The 16,417-nt window shown below is 57.2% G+C and overlaps 2 protein-coding genes across 8 annotated transcripts; one reads left to right on the forward strand and one right to left on the reverse strand.

The window, feature by feature from the left end:
* Nucleotides 1-237: 237 nt before the first annotated feature.
* ENTPD8 (ectonucleoside triphosphate diphosphohydrolase 8) lies at nucleotides 238-9,219 on the reverse strand. Its single transcript, XM_049832128.1, has 10 exons — nucleotides 9,165-9,219; nucleotides 6,460-6,591; nucleotides 5,909-6,026; nucleotides 4,673-4,823; nucleotides 4,005-4,164; nucleotides 3,243-3,473; nucleotides 2,161-2,424; nucleotides 1,639-1,749; nucleotides 1,349-1,483; nucleotides 238-694 (listed from the first exon to the last, which is right to left on the reverse strand). Exons 2-10 carry the CDS (start codon nucleotides 6,577-6,579, stop codon nucleotides 503-505), a joined length of 1,482 nt encoding a protein of 493 aa, XP_049688085.1. The 5' UTR covers nucleotides 6,580-6,591; nucleotides 9,165-9,219; the 3' UTR covers nucleotides 238-502.
* Nucleotides 9,220-9,985: 766 nt separating this feature from the next.
* On the forward strand, nucleotides 9,986-16,391 carry LOC126052415 (ectonucleoside triphosphate diphosphohydrolase 8-like). Of its 7 annotated transcripts, none has more exons than XR_007510030.1 (10): nucleotides 9,986-10,115; nucleotides 10,432-10,569; nucleotides 11,251-11,368; nucleotides 12,228-12,378; nucleotides 12,887-13,046; nucleotides 13,169-13,399; nucleotides 14,400-14,663; nucleotides 15,047-15,157; nucleotides 15,255-15,860; nucleotides 15,977-16,053. XR_007510030.1 is itself a non-coding variant. In XM_049833030.1 (10 exons), exons 2-10 carry the CDS (start codon nucleotides 10,444-10,446, stop codon nucleotides 16,184-16,186), a joined length of 1,725 nt encoding a protein of 574 aa, XP_049688987.1. In that variant the 5' UTR covers nucleotides 9,986-10,115; nucleotides 10,432-10,443; the 3' UTR covers nucleotides 16,187-16,391. The 7 variants fall into 7 exon arrangements, 6 of the variants coding, with proteins under 6 accessions (XP_049688987.1, XP_049688989.1, XP_049688990.1 ...); XM_049833030.1 differs by having other exon boundaries at nucleotides 15,255-15,608; nucleotides 15,977-16,391; XM_049833032.1 differs by having other exon boundaries at nucleotides 15,471-15,608; nucleotides 15,977-16,391.
* Nucleotides 16,392-16,417: the final 26 nt, after the last annotated feature.

A 16,417-nucleotide genomic window follows, 5' to 3' on the forward strand; every position in this document is an offset into this window, starting at 1 on the left:
TCTTTGGGAAGATACTCTGTCACATACTACAAAAATCTTGCACATCTTGCACAGGGCAAGATACAGATAAGGTCACCCCTCTCCTCAGAATTTAGGTAGCCACCACTGCTCTCCATCACCAATTGCCTTCCACGGCTGTTGGGAGAGAAGCCCAGCAGGACTAGAAGTGCCAAGGAAACTGTGCTAGGCTGGTAAGTGACTCTCATATTTGAAAAACAAAAGAGATTTTATTTCTGGTTTGCATTTATCTGGCTTCATCTAGCCATCAAGTCTCAGTCAGCTTTTGTCAGCCAGATTAAAGGAGTCTTTTCATCTTGGAGGTGCTTAGAGAGCTCAAGACACCTTTGTCATCTTTGACATCTTTACAGAGATGACCCAATTAGACCTCCTGAGCAATGGAGATGGGTCTAATGCCCTTGTTCTTCTCCCCCTTCCACCTTCTTTTGCACCACTTCCCTGCCTAGTTTAGTGGGCAGGATTCCTCTAGTCAGGAGGCTGGGAGCTACTTGGTTTTCCAGAAACACTGGAGGAAAACAGCCACCAGGCCTGCCACTATGGCCAGCACAATGAAAGAGATGGCACCTGCCCACAGACCAGGCTGGTGCCCCTTGACATGTTCCAGAGCCTCTGTGGGGATCATGTTGGTGAAGTTCAGCATGAAGCCCAGTGTCCATCCGATGTCTGTGTTTGCTGCCTGAGGTGAGAAAGCAGAGATCAATCAAAAGTGCCTCTCCCAGTCACCAGTAGCTTTAGTGCAAGGGACTAACAGGCACCTCTCCCATGAGCTGCCCCAGCTGTGATTTCACATGTGGACCTGGCTGTGGTGAACCTGATCTTACCAGCACCAGTTACACAGGGAGCTTTCCTGTCCCCTCTTCCCAAGGGCTAAAGGGCAGCTGAACATGGATGACTGCTCTGGTCCTGATGCTCTGCTCTGTAACCTGCACATGATTTTGGATCTGAGCTTTCCTCCTCCATGACCCTTCAAATTTGGTCATATTCTGGTTCAAATGTGTCACGGGGCCACCATCACCTCTCTGATGCTCAAGTCAATTCTGCCCAACATCAGAGACCAAAGTGGCCAAATCCTGCTCTGCACTTCTCTGACGCTGTTAAAATTAGCTTATGTTCACACCAGAGTAAGTGAGAAACAAACTGGTGTCAGAGGTTTGGGGGCAGGTAAGAAAGAGTGAAGCTGTGCTGGGATCACTGGGTAGCAGCCATGAGATGGGGACACATTTCTGGCGCAGGGGACTCCAGGGATGTCACTCCTGCATGTGTCTTCGGGCCAAGGCAAGGATGCGGCTGCAGCTGCCTGCCTGCTCCCAGTGTCCCACAGGGCACTTACCTGCTGGCTGAAGTGAATGCTGCTCCATGTGTGCTCGTTGAACTTGTAGCCATCGAGCAGCAGCGTCAAGATGTAAATCCCCACAGAGCAGTACGTGTGTAGGTACCCCTTCTCTTGCGGAAAGTTCTCCACCAGCTGTGGGGCCATTGGGTGACACGGTGTAACAGGGAATGAAACAGATGCTCAGAAACCCTCCCTAGCCCAGGGAACAGCAGGATGCATGCTTCCTGGGCAGAGATTTGGGACAGGACAAGCACAGGGCTCCTTGCTGCCCTTCACAGGGCTCTTACCTCTGTCCAGTTCTTCTGGCAGAAGGTCTGGATCGTGGAGTTGATGTCATTTAGAGACTGCTTGCTCGTCAGGTTCAGGAAGTGGAAGGTGTAGTAGAACCCAGCGAAGGCCTGGGAGATAAGGGGAGATGGTAAAAACTACATCTCCTTCCTCACCCCCAAAAAAGACCCAGGGCCCCTCTTGCCTGGGGACAGAGTCCCATGTAATTCCCAGGGTTCTGCATCCAGCACCCTTGATGGTCTACCAGAAAGTCTTGGAGCTGGTTGACAAGCCCTGGGACTGCTGCTTGCACTCTGAGCTAGCTCAGACTTGCTCCTTGGGACAAGATCTTCCCATTTCCCTTGGGGTCAGCTGGGACATTGCAGGAGGCAGAAGCCACCTCCCAGCATAGGAGAAGAGGTTTGCAGATGGGACCAGCTCTGGGGTCCCCTCTCTCCCCACCCATTCCCACCACCAGTGGCAGAGGAGACTCCCACCCTCTGTCCTCCCCCACCACAGCTGCAGGGACGGAGGGTCCTTACGAAGAACTGTCCCCGCACAGGCGGCTGATAAACCCCATTGAACCCGCACGTCCTGTTGGCCCCACAGCTGAAGTTGAAGAGTTTCTGGATGGCAGTGGTGCACGCTGCTGGGTCCCCTGTCCCCGTCACTGTGAGGACCTGTGCAGGGCTGGGTGTGCTTGGTGCACGGACACAGGGACTGTTGTAGAGGTCTGCCGTGGTGATGTTCTCCCGGTATCCCTTGGGGTAGCAGGGGTGTGATATCTGCTGGGGAGACGGGCTGCCCTGGAGAGGGAGCAGGAGCCATTAGTGAGGCTTGGTGCGGGATGCCGGTGGGACCCTACCCCACGGCCCATCCTGTGCTTAGACATTCCCAAAAAGCAGGATCTAGACCTTAGGAGGATTTGAGGAGAAGCAGGATCCATCCTTTGAATGACTAACCTGCCCACAGCTTCTACTGGTCCTGCTGTCGGCCCCACCACTGAGCCATGCTGGGGTGGCGAAGCCACTGCCAGCCTGTGCCTCCCCATGGGGGTGGCAACCTGCTCCCAAGGGCAGCGTGTGCTCTCTGCCTCCATGGAGAGCTTGTTGCTCTTGGCACTCGCTCTGTCCCCACTGCATCTTGCAGGCCCTAGCCCAGAAAGGACCAAAGATGCATCCCACCTGCATGCTTCTTGAGCATCTCTGTCTCCCACAGTGCTCTGTTTGAAGTGAGACAGGAGGACAGTGCTTAGCAGTGAAGCGGTGTGCTGGAGGTATGTTGGGAATCCTCTCTCTGGGCAGAAATTGAGGAAGGGTGAGTAAATGGGGACAGGGAAGAACGTAAGGATATGGCTTGGCTTGGGAAAGGTTGAAAAATGCCATTACATGTCAAGGCCTGGAGAGAAGAAAGCCCTGGCAGGGAACCACCACCACTTTCCACCCAAATAAGAGAAATTTTTGGTTTGGTAGATAAAATCTAAGACTCTTCCAGGTTTTTTAATTTGTGAAAAATCCCAATTCCCTAACACTTTTTCCTAAGGCATGTCCAAAATTTCTGGGAGACATTTTTCATTGCAATGGGAAATGGTTCAGCAGATCCTGGTGACCAGTGGCTGCAGTACCTGGTGGAGAGCTGCCAGCAGCATCTTCAAGGCCTGCGTCTGCCCATAGCAGAGGTAGCTGTGGGTGTAAAGCGAGTAGTTGGTCCCGTACAGCCTGAAGAAGACAGACGTGTTCTTGTCCTCAATGATGACTTCAGGCTGGAAGGTTATTTGTGTCGAGGCACCTCCAAGGTCCAGAGCTCCGAGAACCTCGGTGTCCCATGGATGTTCCCATTTCTCTGCAAAGGAAAACTGGCCCAATAAGACCACAATCGTTAGTCTGAACTGGAGGGAGTCACAGTCCTCGTCCCTCCCCTCAAGGTTTTGTGGGCTCAGAAGCCCCTGAGGGACCTTCCATGTCCTGTCTCCCTGTTTAGCCCCTTCCTGCCTATGTCCTCCTTGTCCCACATAGACCTCTGTGTAGCACTGAGGTCTGGCCCCTTGGCTGCTGCACATCACCTGGGATCCAGAGACTTTGAGGAGGAAAAGAGTAACATTTTCATGTGGGTTCTGATATTGCTGCATCCCTGTGTTACCAAAATCGACCCATATGTAAGTGGAGAGCACAGGGCCAGGCTGAGCTGGACACAGAGACCCTTGATTCTGTTAATCGCATCAGTGGAGTTGAATCTGCAGTCCACAACCACAGGCTACATTTATTTGGATGACTACTGCCCTAAAACTACACTTTTCTCTCCTCTGGGAATAAAGAAACCCGGCTGTAGCTTAAACAGGCATATATATACTGTTCACCGCACCTCTGGCCTCTCCCCCAGCCCGCACCTTGACAAGCGTCTCCAGCAAGTAGTTGACGGTGATCCAGCCAAAGGAGCCCTCCTCGTTCCCCATGAGGATCCGAGCTCCGCGGAAGTCCACAGGGTACTCGCCAATGGCCTTGGCAACCTCGGCTAAGACCTGCTCAGCCTTGGTGCTGTTCTGCTCCCTGCCCAGGGAAGGAGATAAATACCGCACGGTGGAGGAGGCATTGGCTGGGGACCTTTCAGCGCAGGGCTAACAGCAAGAGGCTGCCGTCTTCTGCAAAGCGTCAGGGCTGCTCAGAGACAGGGCAAAGCCACCAAATCCCTCACTGGTGTGTTGGAAGTCTCCCTAAAAATGCCACCTGTGGGCTCTGCCTGAGCATGTGGGAAAGTTAATGCAAATCTGGCAAAGGAGGTTCATCCACCTCTGGGGCTGCTGCCAGGCTGGTGCTGGAGTGGGCTGGGAGGTTTCCCCGTGGGCACGGCGAGCAGCCTTCTTGGACACCCTGGTGGACTGCAGACATGGGTGCTCTGCCCATCACCATGGCCCCCGCCAAGGCAGCAGCCCCCCATACCCCCAGCCCCTTGTGGAACCAGGCCCCCGTCCCATCCCAGCCCTCTGCACCAGCTATGATGCAGAAATGCGTGGTGGGGAAGGGGTCGGATGTGTGCGGCTCCAGGCAGTGCCAGTACCTCAGCAGCCGCATGCCCGCTGTGGCCCCCAGGTAGGCGGGGGTCTCCCGCTGCTGCTCTGCCGGGATGATCTTCATGGCCTTGTCCAGGCAGGGCTTCAGGCTGGCTCCAGCCCCAGCGGGGTTGTCTGCGTAGCTGGAGATGCCAGGTCCTGCAAGAGGGCACCCCGTGATGGAGCAAGCTCAGTGCCGCCCAGGAGGAACAGGACAGCAAGGGACATGTCCACCCAGAAAGCCCCCAGGGTTTTTTTCCCGCGTACCCAGGCTAGTTGTGCCCTTGCCAAGGGTGTCCTTGGAAGGGCAGTGCTCAGGGCTGGCCTGCCTGAAGGCAGCACACATGCCACAGCCATGGCCACAGCCACACCACGCTGCAGGAGCAGGCGGCAAGCTCCTGGGCTGGATGGCGGGGGACGGCTGCAGTTTGAGTCTTGTGATGCTGAGCATGCTTAATCCCAGGGAGGACAAACTGCCTGAAGGCAGCCAGATGGTCCCACGGGACTCTATGACAAACAGAGCAGTTCCTTATTTCCCTGGGGCAGGGGCAGGCTCTTATTTGTCCTGCTGGGAGGGCGTGCAAAGCTGATATGCACATGCAGAGGTGCCCTCTGCACCGCTTGTTTGAGTTCCTATTTTTAGGGGCTGGCGCCAGATCTGAGCACCCAGCATGGTCCTGCAGTGGGTAGGGACAGGCTCTGGGGTGGAAATATCACTATTTACCTTCTCCCAAGCTTAGTACACCATTATTGCCATTAGCCCACACACCCTCTCCCTTACACTTTGCCCTCTGCCAGACCTTTACAGTTAACCAGTAACTGCCATGCCACCGATGCAGAGCCTGGATTTGAGGTAGAGGCAAGCTCTGAGCCCTCCCAGACCCTGCCCAGGCACCTCTGCCCTGGCCTGGTGGCCTCTGCCAGTCCCAGCCCAGCTGCATGTACTATTTAGCTGACACTGCCTCCCCTTGCTAGCCTGGTCCTTTCCTCCAGAGACACCAGTCTTTGTGCCAAAGCCCTACAGCACCTTTGCAATGGGAATATGCCCCTTTGCATATTTATAAATGCCCAATCAGTAAATGCCTTTTGGGACATTTACCCTTTACCACACCTGGCATGAACAAGCCAACTCATCTTGGTGTGGTGGGTCAGCCACCCTGGGAAGCACCAGGGCCGGCCAGCCCCAGTGCTCCCCAGCTGAGCAGGGACAGGGGAGAGGGACAGATGTGTCCCAGCACACTCACCAGACACAGTGCAGGCTTCCACCTGGGAGACAATGCCAGTGCCATTCTCCTTGTCTGCCGGCCACTGGTAGATGTAGAGAGCCGTGTGCATGGAGCCCGCATCAAACACCAGACCGTACTGGGGGATGCAGAGGGGACATAGGGTGTCAGGACTTGCAGACAAGCTTCACCTGCTGCAGAGCAAGCGGAGCTCCAGGAGAGCCTGAAGAGCTCCTGGTGGGCAGGGGAACCTTGAGTGGCCACACAAAGCGTGTCACCAAAGCAGGGAAAGCCCTGTGGCTTTGCAGTCACCAGCTGTGTCAAGGACAAGGCTCGATCACAAGCCCTTTGAGCTGGCAATGTTCTGCGATGAAAAGGCTGTATGTGCTGTAGGGACAGTCACAGTGACCAAACTCTGCCAGACCCACCTGGCATGCCAGCCTGCGTGGGCAGTTGTCCCCACCGCAGTGACAAACAGCACAACCTGCCTGAAACCTGGGGAAAATCCTACACCAAGGTGCAGCCAGCAGCCAGGTGAAAGCGGGCAGATGCGCTCCTTCCAAGGACCCTACCTTGGTGCTGGGAGGCAGAAACACATCCTTCACATTCACGACGCTCAGAATGAGGGCAATGATGCTGAAGACACAGGTGGCTGCCAGGAGACCTGCAACAGCCTTGGCTTTGTAGTCCATTCCTCCTTCAACCTGCAAGAATAGCCCCAACATCCAGCTCACACCTCTGCATTTGCAAGGCCAGTTTTGAAATGCGAATCTCATGGATGGATATGGGACCTGTCAAGATAGGACTTTCCTCTTCCCTAACAAGGGCTTGAAGCCATTCTGTGGTGCATGGCTGATCTTATGGGAAGCTCTTGGCAGTCTCAGGGTTGGGACACCCTCTCCTCTGAGCGCTCCCTCCCTGAGGGATTTTCAGCATGGCTTTTTCAGCCCTGCCTTCTCAACTGCAGCCCTTCGGGTCCTCTGCATGCAGCCTGGACCCCATCCCTCTGCCTTGCTCAAACTACCAGCAGGCTGGCAGGTCAGCATCTCCTTTCTCAGCAGCATTACTTGGGGAAGCATGGCAGTGGCTAACAGGAGTCCTAGACTGGGAGCAGGACCATGCCCTGGCAGGTTCCCGGTGTCGCCATCCCCTCCAGGGTGCAGAGCCACATCTCTCTGGCACTCACATGCTGCCATCATACCCTTCACCCTCGCAAAACCCATCCCACAACACTTGGTACCATCAAGTCACGTCTGTTGTCCAACAGGCCCAGACTGTCCCTGAGAGGGTCCTCTCTGCTCCAGGCAGGGGAACAGCATGTCCATCCACATGCCTCCTGCCTGGCCCAGCTCTCCTCAGCTCTTGGTGATGCCACAGCAGGTAAGCAGACACGCAGGGATGGTGTCCTTGCCTGCAGGTGATCTCCAAGCCTCTCCTGCAGCCCCAAGGGCAGGCAGAAGGGCAGAGGCAGAAAGCTCCCACTGGTCTGGGCACACACAGTCCCGGAGCCAAACTGGCATGCTGACAGCGATAGCATTGCACGGGCAGGCAAGGCCAGTGGGGAATGGAGCAGGTCCTGTGCTGCCTGCTCCTCCAGCCAGAGCTCAGGTCCTGGCAGAATCAGCTCTGAGGCATCAGTAAGAAATTGCAGTGGAGAAGCAAAAGCCAAAGGGTCTGGTTTTCTGCAACAGCCTCAGCACACAGAAGCTGATGTGTTCACATGCTCAGCACCCCGCAGCTGGTCTAGATATGCTTTTCTAAATGCACAGCTCTCCCTCCTTCTCCTCCACTGCCTGGTTCCATGCCACCAGCCGCCCAGGCAGCATGCCTGCGGGGAGCCAGGCTGACCTCCATCCATGGCGTTAGGCTGCAAGCCAGACTCCAGCTGATCAGTGGATGTCCCAAAAGCCCTGGACACAGCCTAGAGAAGCAGTTTAACCCAACCAGTGCTTTAGGGAGGCACCTGGAGGCTGCCACTTGGCAATTCTCCTCCAAGTGCATATGTGGCATGAGATGTATAATGACGGATAGCAGCTGTTCTGGCCCACATCATGGGACATGGGACTACAGGAAATCCTTATCAGACTTTATCCTACAGCCAGGAACCCTCCCCTGTATGATGGCCAGATGAAATCATAGGGAAGCAGCTGATGAATCCCAGCATTGTCACATCTCCAGTCCTATCAGCCCTGCTAGAGTTTGCCCAGATAAAACTGTGTTGCTGGGATGCGATTCCCCTGCTCCAGGTAACACAGCAATGGCAAAAGTCCCCAGCCCAGCCTACACCCTGGAAAAATCTGTGCAATGGAAGGATATGAAATAGTGATAAATTGCACCGTCCTGCATGCAGGAGCGGGTGGGAAATGGGCTTCACCTGCTCTGGTAGGGACTGATTTCCATTTTGACTGGGCAGGAGGAAACATCCAAAGGCAGCACAGAGCCAGCAAGGCCCAGGAAAGAGAGCAGGGCATGGTGAGGGAGCCCAGTGGGTGGAAAACAAGCCAAGGTGTGTGAGACGCTGACCGATTTGCCCAGCCTTTCTGTGGCACCTCGGGGCTGGCCGGCACTGATACCCACTACCGTACCTGGCAGGTTCAGTCAAGCAGCAGGGACGGGAAGGTGGTGGTGATGCCTCCAGAGCTGAAGTTGCTGTACAGTGCCGCAAGGAGCAATTTCAATTGGCAACTTCAATGGCCCAGCCATTTCAATGCGTGGAAAGTTCACAGCTGTGCACAGTGCTTGGGCTGTTGCTGCACTTTTTTGTGCACAACAATGTGCTCTACAAACACCCACGGGACGTCCCTCACCTTGCAGCGACCCTTGGGTGGAGGGAGTGGGGGCCTTAACTTTCAGGAGGAAAGGCTCAGAGGCACTGCTGGATTGAAACTATCTGTTGCTCAGGAAAATGGAAAGCTGACTTCTGCACCATGCACATTTGGGATTTGAAAGTCAAAAAGGCTTTTAAGTTTATAAGAAAGAGGGTGAACGTGCATGCCAGGAGCATCTTTGCCAGGCAGAGTGGTCCCCTGCCTCCCATCAGTGCTGGGGCTCAGCGGTGCCCTCCATGCCCTTCTGCCCCCTGCACCATGGGCACCTCGTGCAGTGAGCAGCCACCCCAGCCCCCTTCCACCTGCCCCTCCAGCCCACGGAGCATGTTTATCCCCAGCACTCAGCTCCACTGCTGGCCAGGGTGCACCCAGGACTGAGCCCACCACTGCCCCTCCAAGCACAGCTCCGTCGAGGGGTACCCCGGCCCCCAACCTTGCCTGCGGCTCACCCAAGCTGCTGCTGGCTCCCAGTACCACCACGCTCGCTCCGGTGTCAGCGCGTACCTGGAGTGCAGAGCCCCGCTCCTGGGACAAAGGCTGCCCCAAGTCCCCGGTATGGCCCTCCCCTTGGCCCTGGACCAGAAACCTGCCCAGGAGAGCGCTTGTTCAGGAGGCAGCAGGGCTGAGGCTGGAGAGCTGGGGTGGAAAAAGCATCTGGCATTAACCACTTAGCTGCTGGAGGAGCGGGTCTGCCTGGGACATCTCCTCCCATGGGGGTGGTGTGGGTGCCTGCAGTGCCCAGTGTGGGTTCAGCAGGGGGGCAGCTCCCCACGAAGCTCGGGACGAGCCCAGCCTGCGCCTCTGCCCCTGCAGGGAGCCTGTGAGTGGGCTGGCCCTGAGAAGAGGGCAGTGGCTGAGGTCTGGGAGCGCCACAGGCATCCCTGCCCCAGACCTGCTGCATAAACACACTGCAAGGTAAAGCACGGGCCAAGCCTGCCCTGCTGTCACCTGGCTCTGCTGCGCCCCACGCTGCCCCATTGCAGGCAGAGGCAGGCTGGCAGAGGGGCTTAGGACATGAACAGGAGGGACGTGGCAAGTGGAGACCTGTCTCAGTGGCCAGGGACCCGTCCCCACAGCCGGGGACCCATCCCCATGGGGAGTGCAGGCAGAGGTGCAGGCAGGCCAGGCTGCTGCCCCAGTGCAGGCAGCGGCTGCCACTGAGCGTCCCCACTCCCCACACCAAGCTCCTGCCGCGGGCTGGCCGGGGAATCAACCCGGACATCCGTGGCCAGCACAGGCCTCACTTTCGCTTTCCATTGCTCCCCTGGGCTGGGTGCAGGCAGAGCTGCGCAGGCAGGGCTGCCCTGAGGCCGTGCCCGGGGGCATAGGCAGAGGGAGCAACGGCCTCGGTCCAGCTCGGTGCATCTACGCCCGAGGAAGAAGGGGTGCTCCCAGCACAGGTACGGCGCGGGCCGGCCGGGACGCCGGCCACCCAGTCCCCGAGGGCTGGGCAGGAGGCAGCCTTCGCCCTTCCCCGGGATGGGAGCTGCCGGCAGGCGGCCGCCCGGGTTCAGCCCTGCTCGTGCCAGGTTGCTGCTCTGCTGCCAGCCAAGGGACAGGTTCACGGTCTCCACACCTGGCCTGCTCCACGTCCCAGGCTGTCATTCAGGGGATGTGCAGTTCCTGAGCTGCTGGGAGAAGGGCAGCCGGGGAGGAGCTGGAGAGATGGGGCAGGGGGGTTGGGGCTGCCCTTGCAAAGACCGTCCCTCCCCACAGCCCGGTGCCGGGATGCAGACGCGCCTGCTCAGGGTGGTGGGCTGGAGCTTGGCAGCCATGCTGGGAGTGCTGGGGGTGGCCATCTTCCTCCTGGTCCTGACCCTGGCGAAGGATGCTGCCCTTCCTACGAGGAACAAAGTAGGTGCCCGGTGGGTGTTGGGGGAGCCCAGGAATGACCACCGGCCCCTTCCCACCTCTCATCCTTCCACCAGTACTGCTTTCCTCTCCACTTGCAAGTCTTCCCATAACCAGCCAAGCTTTTCTGGGCTTAACCTAAATCAAGTTAGCACTGGGCGGATCAACCACCCTCCCCAAAACCACAGTCCAAGGAACCAAGGAAGGGAGAGAGAAGAGCAGCCCTCCTCCTGAGGCTGCTCCTTTTTCTACCCCAGACACTTTCTCTTCTCTATTTTCAGACATCCAGAGCACATGGTGGGTTTACATCTCTCCCACCCGTTGCTTTCTGCTGGCTTTTGCAGACAGTTAAAAAACAGTCAGGGTTTGTGAGATTTGCCACTCCTGAAGGTCTGGGAGCAGCTTTGGCAGCCTGAGCTCTTTGGGACATGCCTGGATGCCTCCCTGCTCTGCAAATCACCCTGCTGACCTGCATGCCTTCCCTTTCTGAGCTGTAACTCCCTTGAATGGCTAAATCAGGGGTGCTAGAGATTGAGTGGGGCTGCTAAAGGGAGGTTGGATGGGAAGACCTGTGCTGCTCGTGTTCACGCATGGGAAGGGAGACCAGAAGCTCTCAGAAACCCCCGTGGCACTTGGTGCAGCCCCAAGTGTGCTGTGACCCCGCGTCCCCTCTTCCTCCCCCAGTACGGTCTGGTGTTTGACGCTGGCTCCACGCACACGGCTCTCTACATCTACCGGTGGCCCACAGACAAGGAGAACGGCACTGGCATCGTCTCCCAGGTGGAGGCCTGCACTGTATCTGGTGAGTGTGCTGGGACGTGTCCATCCCTCTCTCCCAGCCTACTGGATCCCTGTCCCAGACTCTCACAGCATCATCGGTGACCTGAGTCTTTCAGCCTGCACTGGGCCAAAGGGAGATTGCCTGGTGGAAGAGTGAAAGTAGAGTGTTAGGAGGGATAGTTTGCACCTTAGGGTGTCCTACAATAATTGGGGGATCCAGAGATGTGTAAGGATTTTGGCCCCTAGTTAGCATGGTTCCTGGAGCCACTCCAGTCTTGCAGCTGGTGGTTGTGCATCAACTCACAGCTTGGGATGCTGGAGGTGCAGTTTGCTCCTTCTCCCATGCAACCGCTTCCTTGGCTCTTCTTCCCACAACATCTCTTCACAGCTTCTTTCATAATGTGTGGCTTCATGTACCCACAGGGCCTCCTAAAATCTCTGCAGAAGTCCCTAAACATTACTCTGTTTCAGATGGGGTTTTGTGTGCAGTTCCTAACTGTTCTTTGGATCAGCAGTTTTCATTTTGGTATCTGTACGGCACCAAACACAGCAGAGTTTTGGGCTGTGACTAGGACCTCTGGGTATTGCCAAGGAGGTCCAGGATGCCTCCTGGGCCTGGGGAATGGGTGGACATGTCCCCAGGAGCTTGCCGCCTGCTCCTGCAGCGTGGTGTGGCTGTGGCCATGGCTGTGGCATGTGTGCTGCCTTCAGGCAGGCCAGCCCTGAGCACTGCCCTTCCAAGGACACCCTTGGCAAGGGCACAACTAGCCTGGGTACGCGGGAAAAAAACCCTGGGGGCTTTCTGGGTGGACATGTCCCTTGCTGTCCTGTTCCTCCTGGGCGGCACTGAGCTTGCTCCATCACGGGGTGCCCTCTTGCAGGACCTGGCATCTCCAGCTACGCAGACAACCCCGCTGGGGCTGGAGCCAGCCTGAAGCCCTGCCTGGACAAGGCCATGAAGATCATCCCGGCAGAGCAGCAGCGGGAGACCCCCGCCTACCTGGGGGCCACAGCGGGCATGCGGCTGCTGAGGTACTGGCACTGCCTGGAGCCGCACACATCCGACCCCTTCCCCACCACGCATTTCTGCATCATAGCTGGTGCAGAGGGCTGGGATGGGACGGGGGCCTGGTTCCACAAGGGGCTGGGGGTATGGGGGGCTGCTGCCTTGGCGGGGGCCATGGTGATGGGCAGAGCACCCATGTCTGCAGTCCACCAGGGTGTCCAAGAAGGCTGCTCGCCGTGCCCACGGGGAAACCTCCCAGCCCACTCCAGCACCAGCCTGGCAGCAGCCCCAGAGGTGGATGAACCTCCTTTGCCAGATTTGCATTAACTTTCCCACATGCTCAGGCAGAGCCCACAGGTGGCATTTTTAGGGAGACTTCCAACACACCAGTGAGGGATTTGGTGGCTTTGCCCTGTCTCTGAGCAGCCCTGACGCTTTGCAGAAGACGGCAGCCTCTTGCTGTTAGCCCTGCGCTGAAAGGTCCCCAGCCAATGCCTCCTCCACCGTGCGGTATTTATCTCCTTCCCTGGGCAGGGAGCAGAACAGCACCAAGGCTGAGCAGGTCTTAGCCGAGGTTGCCAAGGCCATTGGCGAGTACCCTGTGGACTTCCGCGGAGCTCGGATCCTCATGGGGAACGAGGAGGGCTCCTTCGGCTGGATCACCGTCAACTACCTGCTGGAGATGCTCATCAAGGTGCGGGCTGGGGGAGAGGGCAGAGGAGGTCCCACCACCTGTGGTCTGGGCTGGGAAGCTGACATGCCTGTGGTAGCCCTGTGCTGGGTCCGTCCCTGTGGGTAACTCCTGGTGCTGGGTAGTGCTCCTTCACAGGCAAGTGGATCCACCCGCCAGCAGAGGATGTGGTCGGAGCTCTGGATCTTGGAGGGGCTTCAACCCAGATCACATTCCTTCCTGGGACCACCATAGATGACAGCAGCATGAGAGTCGTCCTCAGGCTGTACGGGACCAACTACTCCATTTATACCCATAGCTACCTCTGCTACGGGCAAAATCAAGCCCTGAAGATGTTGATGGCATCCTTATACCAGGTAACCACCTCCAGCCTTGTGCTTCTCCACAGCCCCAGTCTCACTGAGTTGGGCAGGCAGCACCCGCTGGGTGTGACAGCTGCTGGGCTCGGTGCCTTGGTGCAAACTCCAGTGAGTATGGTGGATACACCAGGGCCACCATGACAGGAGCCATCCCATGGGTATCCAAACAGCAGAGGGCAGGACTGAGCCGAGATGGAGATGAACACCCGAAAGCAGGACACCTGACCACAGGTGTTGCTGGGATGGTGGGTGCCTGGGATCCCCGTGCCAAGGCCATCTTGCCCATCAGATCTCCATCCCTGTCCTGATGGAGGGGTTCTGTCAGCCCAGCCTTAGTCACAGCAGCCTGGAAGGACCCAGGCCTGGAGGAGGGAGCCTGCTAGGTGCCAGGAAGTTGGGGAAGACCCAGTGAGATTTTTTAGCATCAGTATGGTAATGAATACATTGGTTTTATGGGTAGAAATCTGGTCTTCAGCAGTAGGCACTGGGCATGAAAGAGTGAAGGGTGGTGGTGTTGCTGCACAAGGGGACTCTCGTGTCCACAGCTTGGCTGTGAGGTGAGGGCTCAATGCCAGCTCACACTGGTTGGAATGGGCAAAACACCACATCCAGAGCATATTGCAAAGAGAAATCAACATCTGTTTTGTTTTTACTTACATGGCTTCTCAGCCTTGGCTCTCTCCGGAGTCTGGTGAACCTACAAAGGAAGAGTGGGGACAAAATGGGTCCATGCTTAGCACAGGCGGCTGATAAACCCCCAAGGCCTTGGGCATACAAACATCACTGTAGCTGATCCCTGACCACAGCGTGGTCATGCCATGCTTGTCCACACAATTCTGTGCCTGCACCCCGAGGACAAGATCCCATGGGTGGTGGGGCCAGCATGCTAGTCTCCTGCATCTCAGTGTGGGAACAGGCCCTGTATGTGGGCTGTTTCTCTCCTTTCTATCCTCATTGTCAGTGTCGGGGTGATGCTAACAGCTCCCACTCTCTCCAGGGCAGCCCGTCTCCCCAGCAGATATCACACCCCTGCTACCCCAAGGGATACCGGGAGAACATCACCACGGCAGACCTCTACAACAGTCCCTGTGTCCGTGCACCAAGCACACCCAGCCCTGCACAGGTCCTCACAGTGACGGGGACAGGGGACCCAGCAGCGTGCACCACTGCCATCCAGAAACTCTTCAACTTCAGCTGTGGGGTCAACAGGACGTGCGGGTTCAATGGGGTTTATCAGCCGCCTGTGCGGGGACAGTTCTTCGTAAGGACCCTCCGTCCCTGCAGCTGTGGTGGGGGTGTGGGGTTTTGGGGCACCAGAGGTTGGCCATGACCCCAGGAAAACTGCTGTAGGAGAAAAGTCTGAATAGTGACAGCCCTGAAAGCTGGGATGTGCCCGATGCATGGAGACAAGCAGGTTGCTTACCACGTGCCAGGCAGACCCAGACCTCTATTGTCACAGCACCAGTCTCTTCTGGTGTGGGGAGCAGTCCCTGGGCTCCCTCCCAGCAGGTCAGCGGGCATCACCCTGTGGTGCTGAACGGTGGCCTTAGGGACCCCTGCAGAGCACCCAGAGGGAGGGCCGGGGGGGTGGCAGTGGCCTGAGTGCTTCACTAACTTGCTGCCTTTTGTCTTAAACACCCACAGGCCTTTTCGGGGCTTTATCACAACTTTCACTTTCTGAACCTGACTGGAGGGCAGTCCCTGACCTTGGTCAATGCCACCATTGGGCAGTTCTGCACTAGCAGCTGGGAGAAGGTGAGATCCTGCTTTGGAGATGCCAGCCCCTGCCCACGTTTCACCTGGGTGCTGGGCAGCCTGAGGGCTCATCCACTGCCCATCCTCTGCTGCGCAGACGGCAGCTGGAGGGACCTGGGAGGAGTACGAAGATCTCTGGACAGGGAGAGAGATGGGAGAGCAGCCTGCAGCCTCCCAGGTCCTTCTTGCTCCCCAAGCGCAGGCATTCCCAGGTCTTTGCTCCCAGCTGCACTGTGGGGCTCTTCCCTGCAGTGTGGGTGCACCAAGCACTGCTCTGTGCTGGCGGCCCTCCCCAGCAATTCCACCTCTGCAGGTGCAGAAGGAGTTCCCCACCATGGACAGGACCCACCTCCGTGATGCCTGTGCAGCCAGTTCCTACACCCTCGCCCTTCTCTTGCAAGGCTACAAATTCAACCACATGACATGGCTTAACATCCACTTTGTCCCACAGGTAGGAAAGTGCCCGGCAGCCGCCAGCTTCCATGCTTCGTGACGTGAAATGGCTCGTGCCCACCCTGCCGCTGCCCCTGCCCTGCCTGGATGGGGGAGCAGGGGATAACAGGGCAGCATGGTCCACTGCCTGTGCCCAGGGCAGCTCTTGAGTTATGCTCACAGGCACCTGCTGGGACATCTGCCCATGGCAATTTATGGTGTACCCAGCTTATCTCACTAACGGGGTATCTGCAGCCCGAGGTGTGCACAGGTATGGTGGCTGTGGAGCAGGATCTGGGGGTGCAACAGCAAAGGTCTTCTCTCGTTCTCCAGCCTGCATGGTACTTTGCAGCCCTTCACATCCCTCTTCCTTCTCTGTCTGCACAGGTCGCTAATGTAGACATGGGCTGGACTCTGGGCTACATGCTCAATCTCACCAACATGATTCCCTCAGAGACTCCCCAGAGAGTCATAGGGCTCCAGAGAAGTAACTGGATAGCAGCCACAGTTTTACTGGCTGTCATGCTCATCCTCATCTTCTGCCTGCTCACAGTCATATGCTGCCAGAAAAATTCCTCCGGTTATGAGAGTCTCTAGCAGCACTGGCTCCAGAGGCCACTGAAGCCACTTAGCCCTGCTGGCACACTTGTGTGAGGAATTACAGACCATGTGTCCAGGAGCTGTGAACTTGTAATGTGGGGCACCTGTGTCCTGGCCTGGTGAGCTGGAACCAGCACAGGCTTTAAAAAAATCCTCCCTGTAGCTGTGTGCTGTCTGGTTTTTCCTTTCCCCTCACTGCTGGTTGGAGATGCTCCAGGAGGGAGGGAG

Source organism: Accipiter gentilis, chromosome 29, assembly GCF_929443795.1.
Source record: "Accipiter gentilis chromosome 29, bAccGen1.1, whole genome shotgun sequence".
Classification (NCBI taxonomy): domain Eukaryota; kingdom Metazoa; phylum Chordata; class Aves; order Accipitriformes; family Accipitridae; genus Astur; species Astur gentilis.

Excerpts from the sequence above, each read along its gene's own strand:
- LOC126052415 (XM_049833030.1), top strand. The coding sequence starts at position 10,444 with ATGCAGACGCGCCTGCTCAGGGTGGTGGGCTGGAGCTTGGCAGCCATG. Across the intron at positions 12,379-12,886 it reads GCGGGCATGCGGCTGCTGAG|GGAGCAGAACAGCACCAAGG; the intron begins GTACTGGCACTG and ends TTCCCTGGGCAG. Across the intron at positions 13,400-14,399 it reads TGATGGCATCCTTATACCAG|GGCAGCCCGTCTCCCCAGCA; the intron begins GTAACCACCTCC and ends CACTCTCTCCAG.
- ENTPD8 (XM_049832128.1), bottom strand. The coding sequence starts at position 6,579 with ATGGACTACAAAGCCAAGGCTGTTGCAGGTCTCCTGGCAGCCACCTGT. Across the intron at positions 6,027-6,459 it reads TTCTGCCTCCCAGCACCAAG|TACGGTCTGGTGTTTGATGC; the intron begins GTAGGGTCCTTG and ends TGCATCCCCCAG. Across the intron at positions 1,750-2,160 it reads CTGTGCGGGGACAGTTCTTC|GCCTTCGCTGGGTTCTACTA; the intron begins GTAAGGACCCTC and ends CTTATCTCCCAG.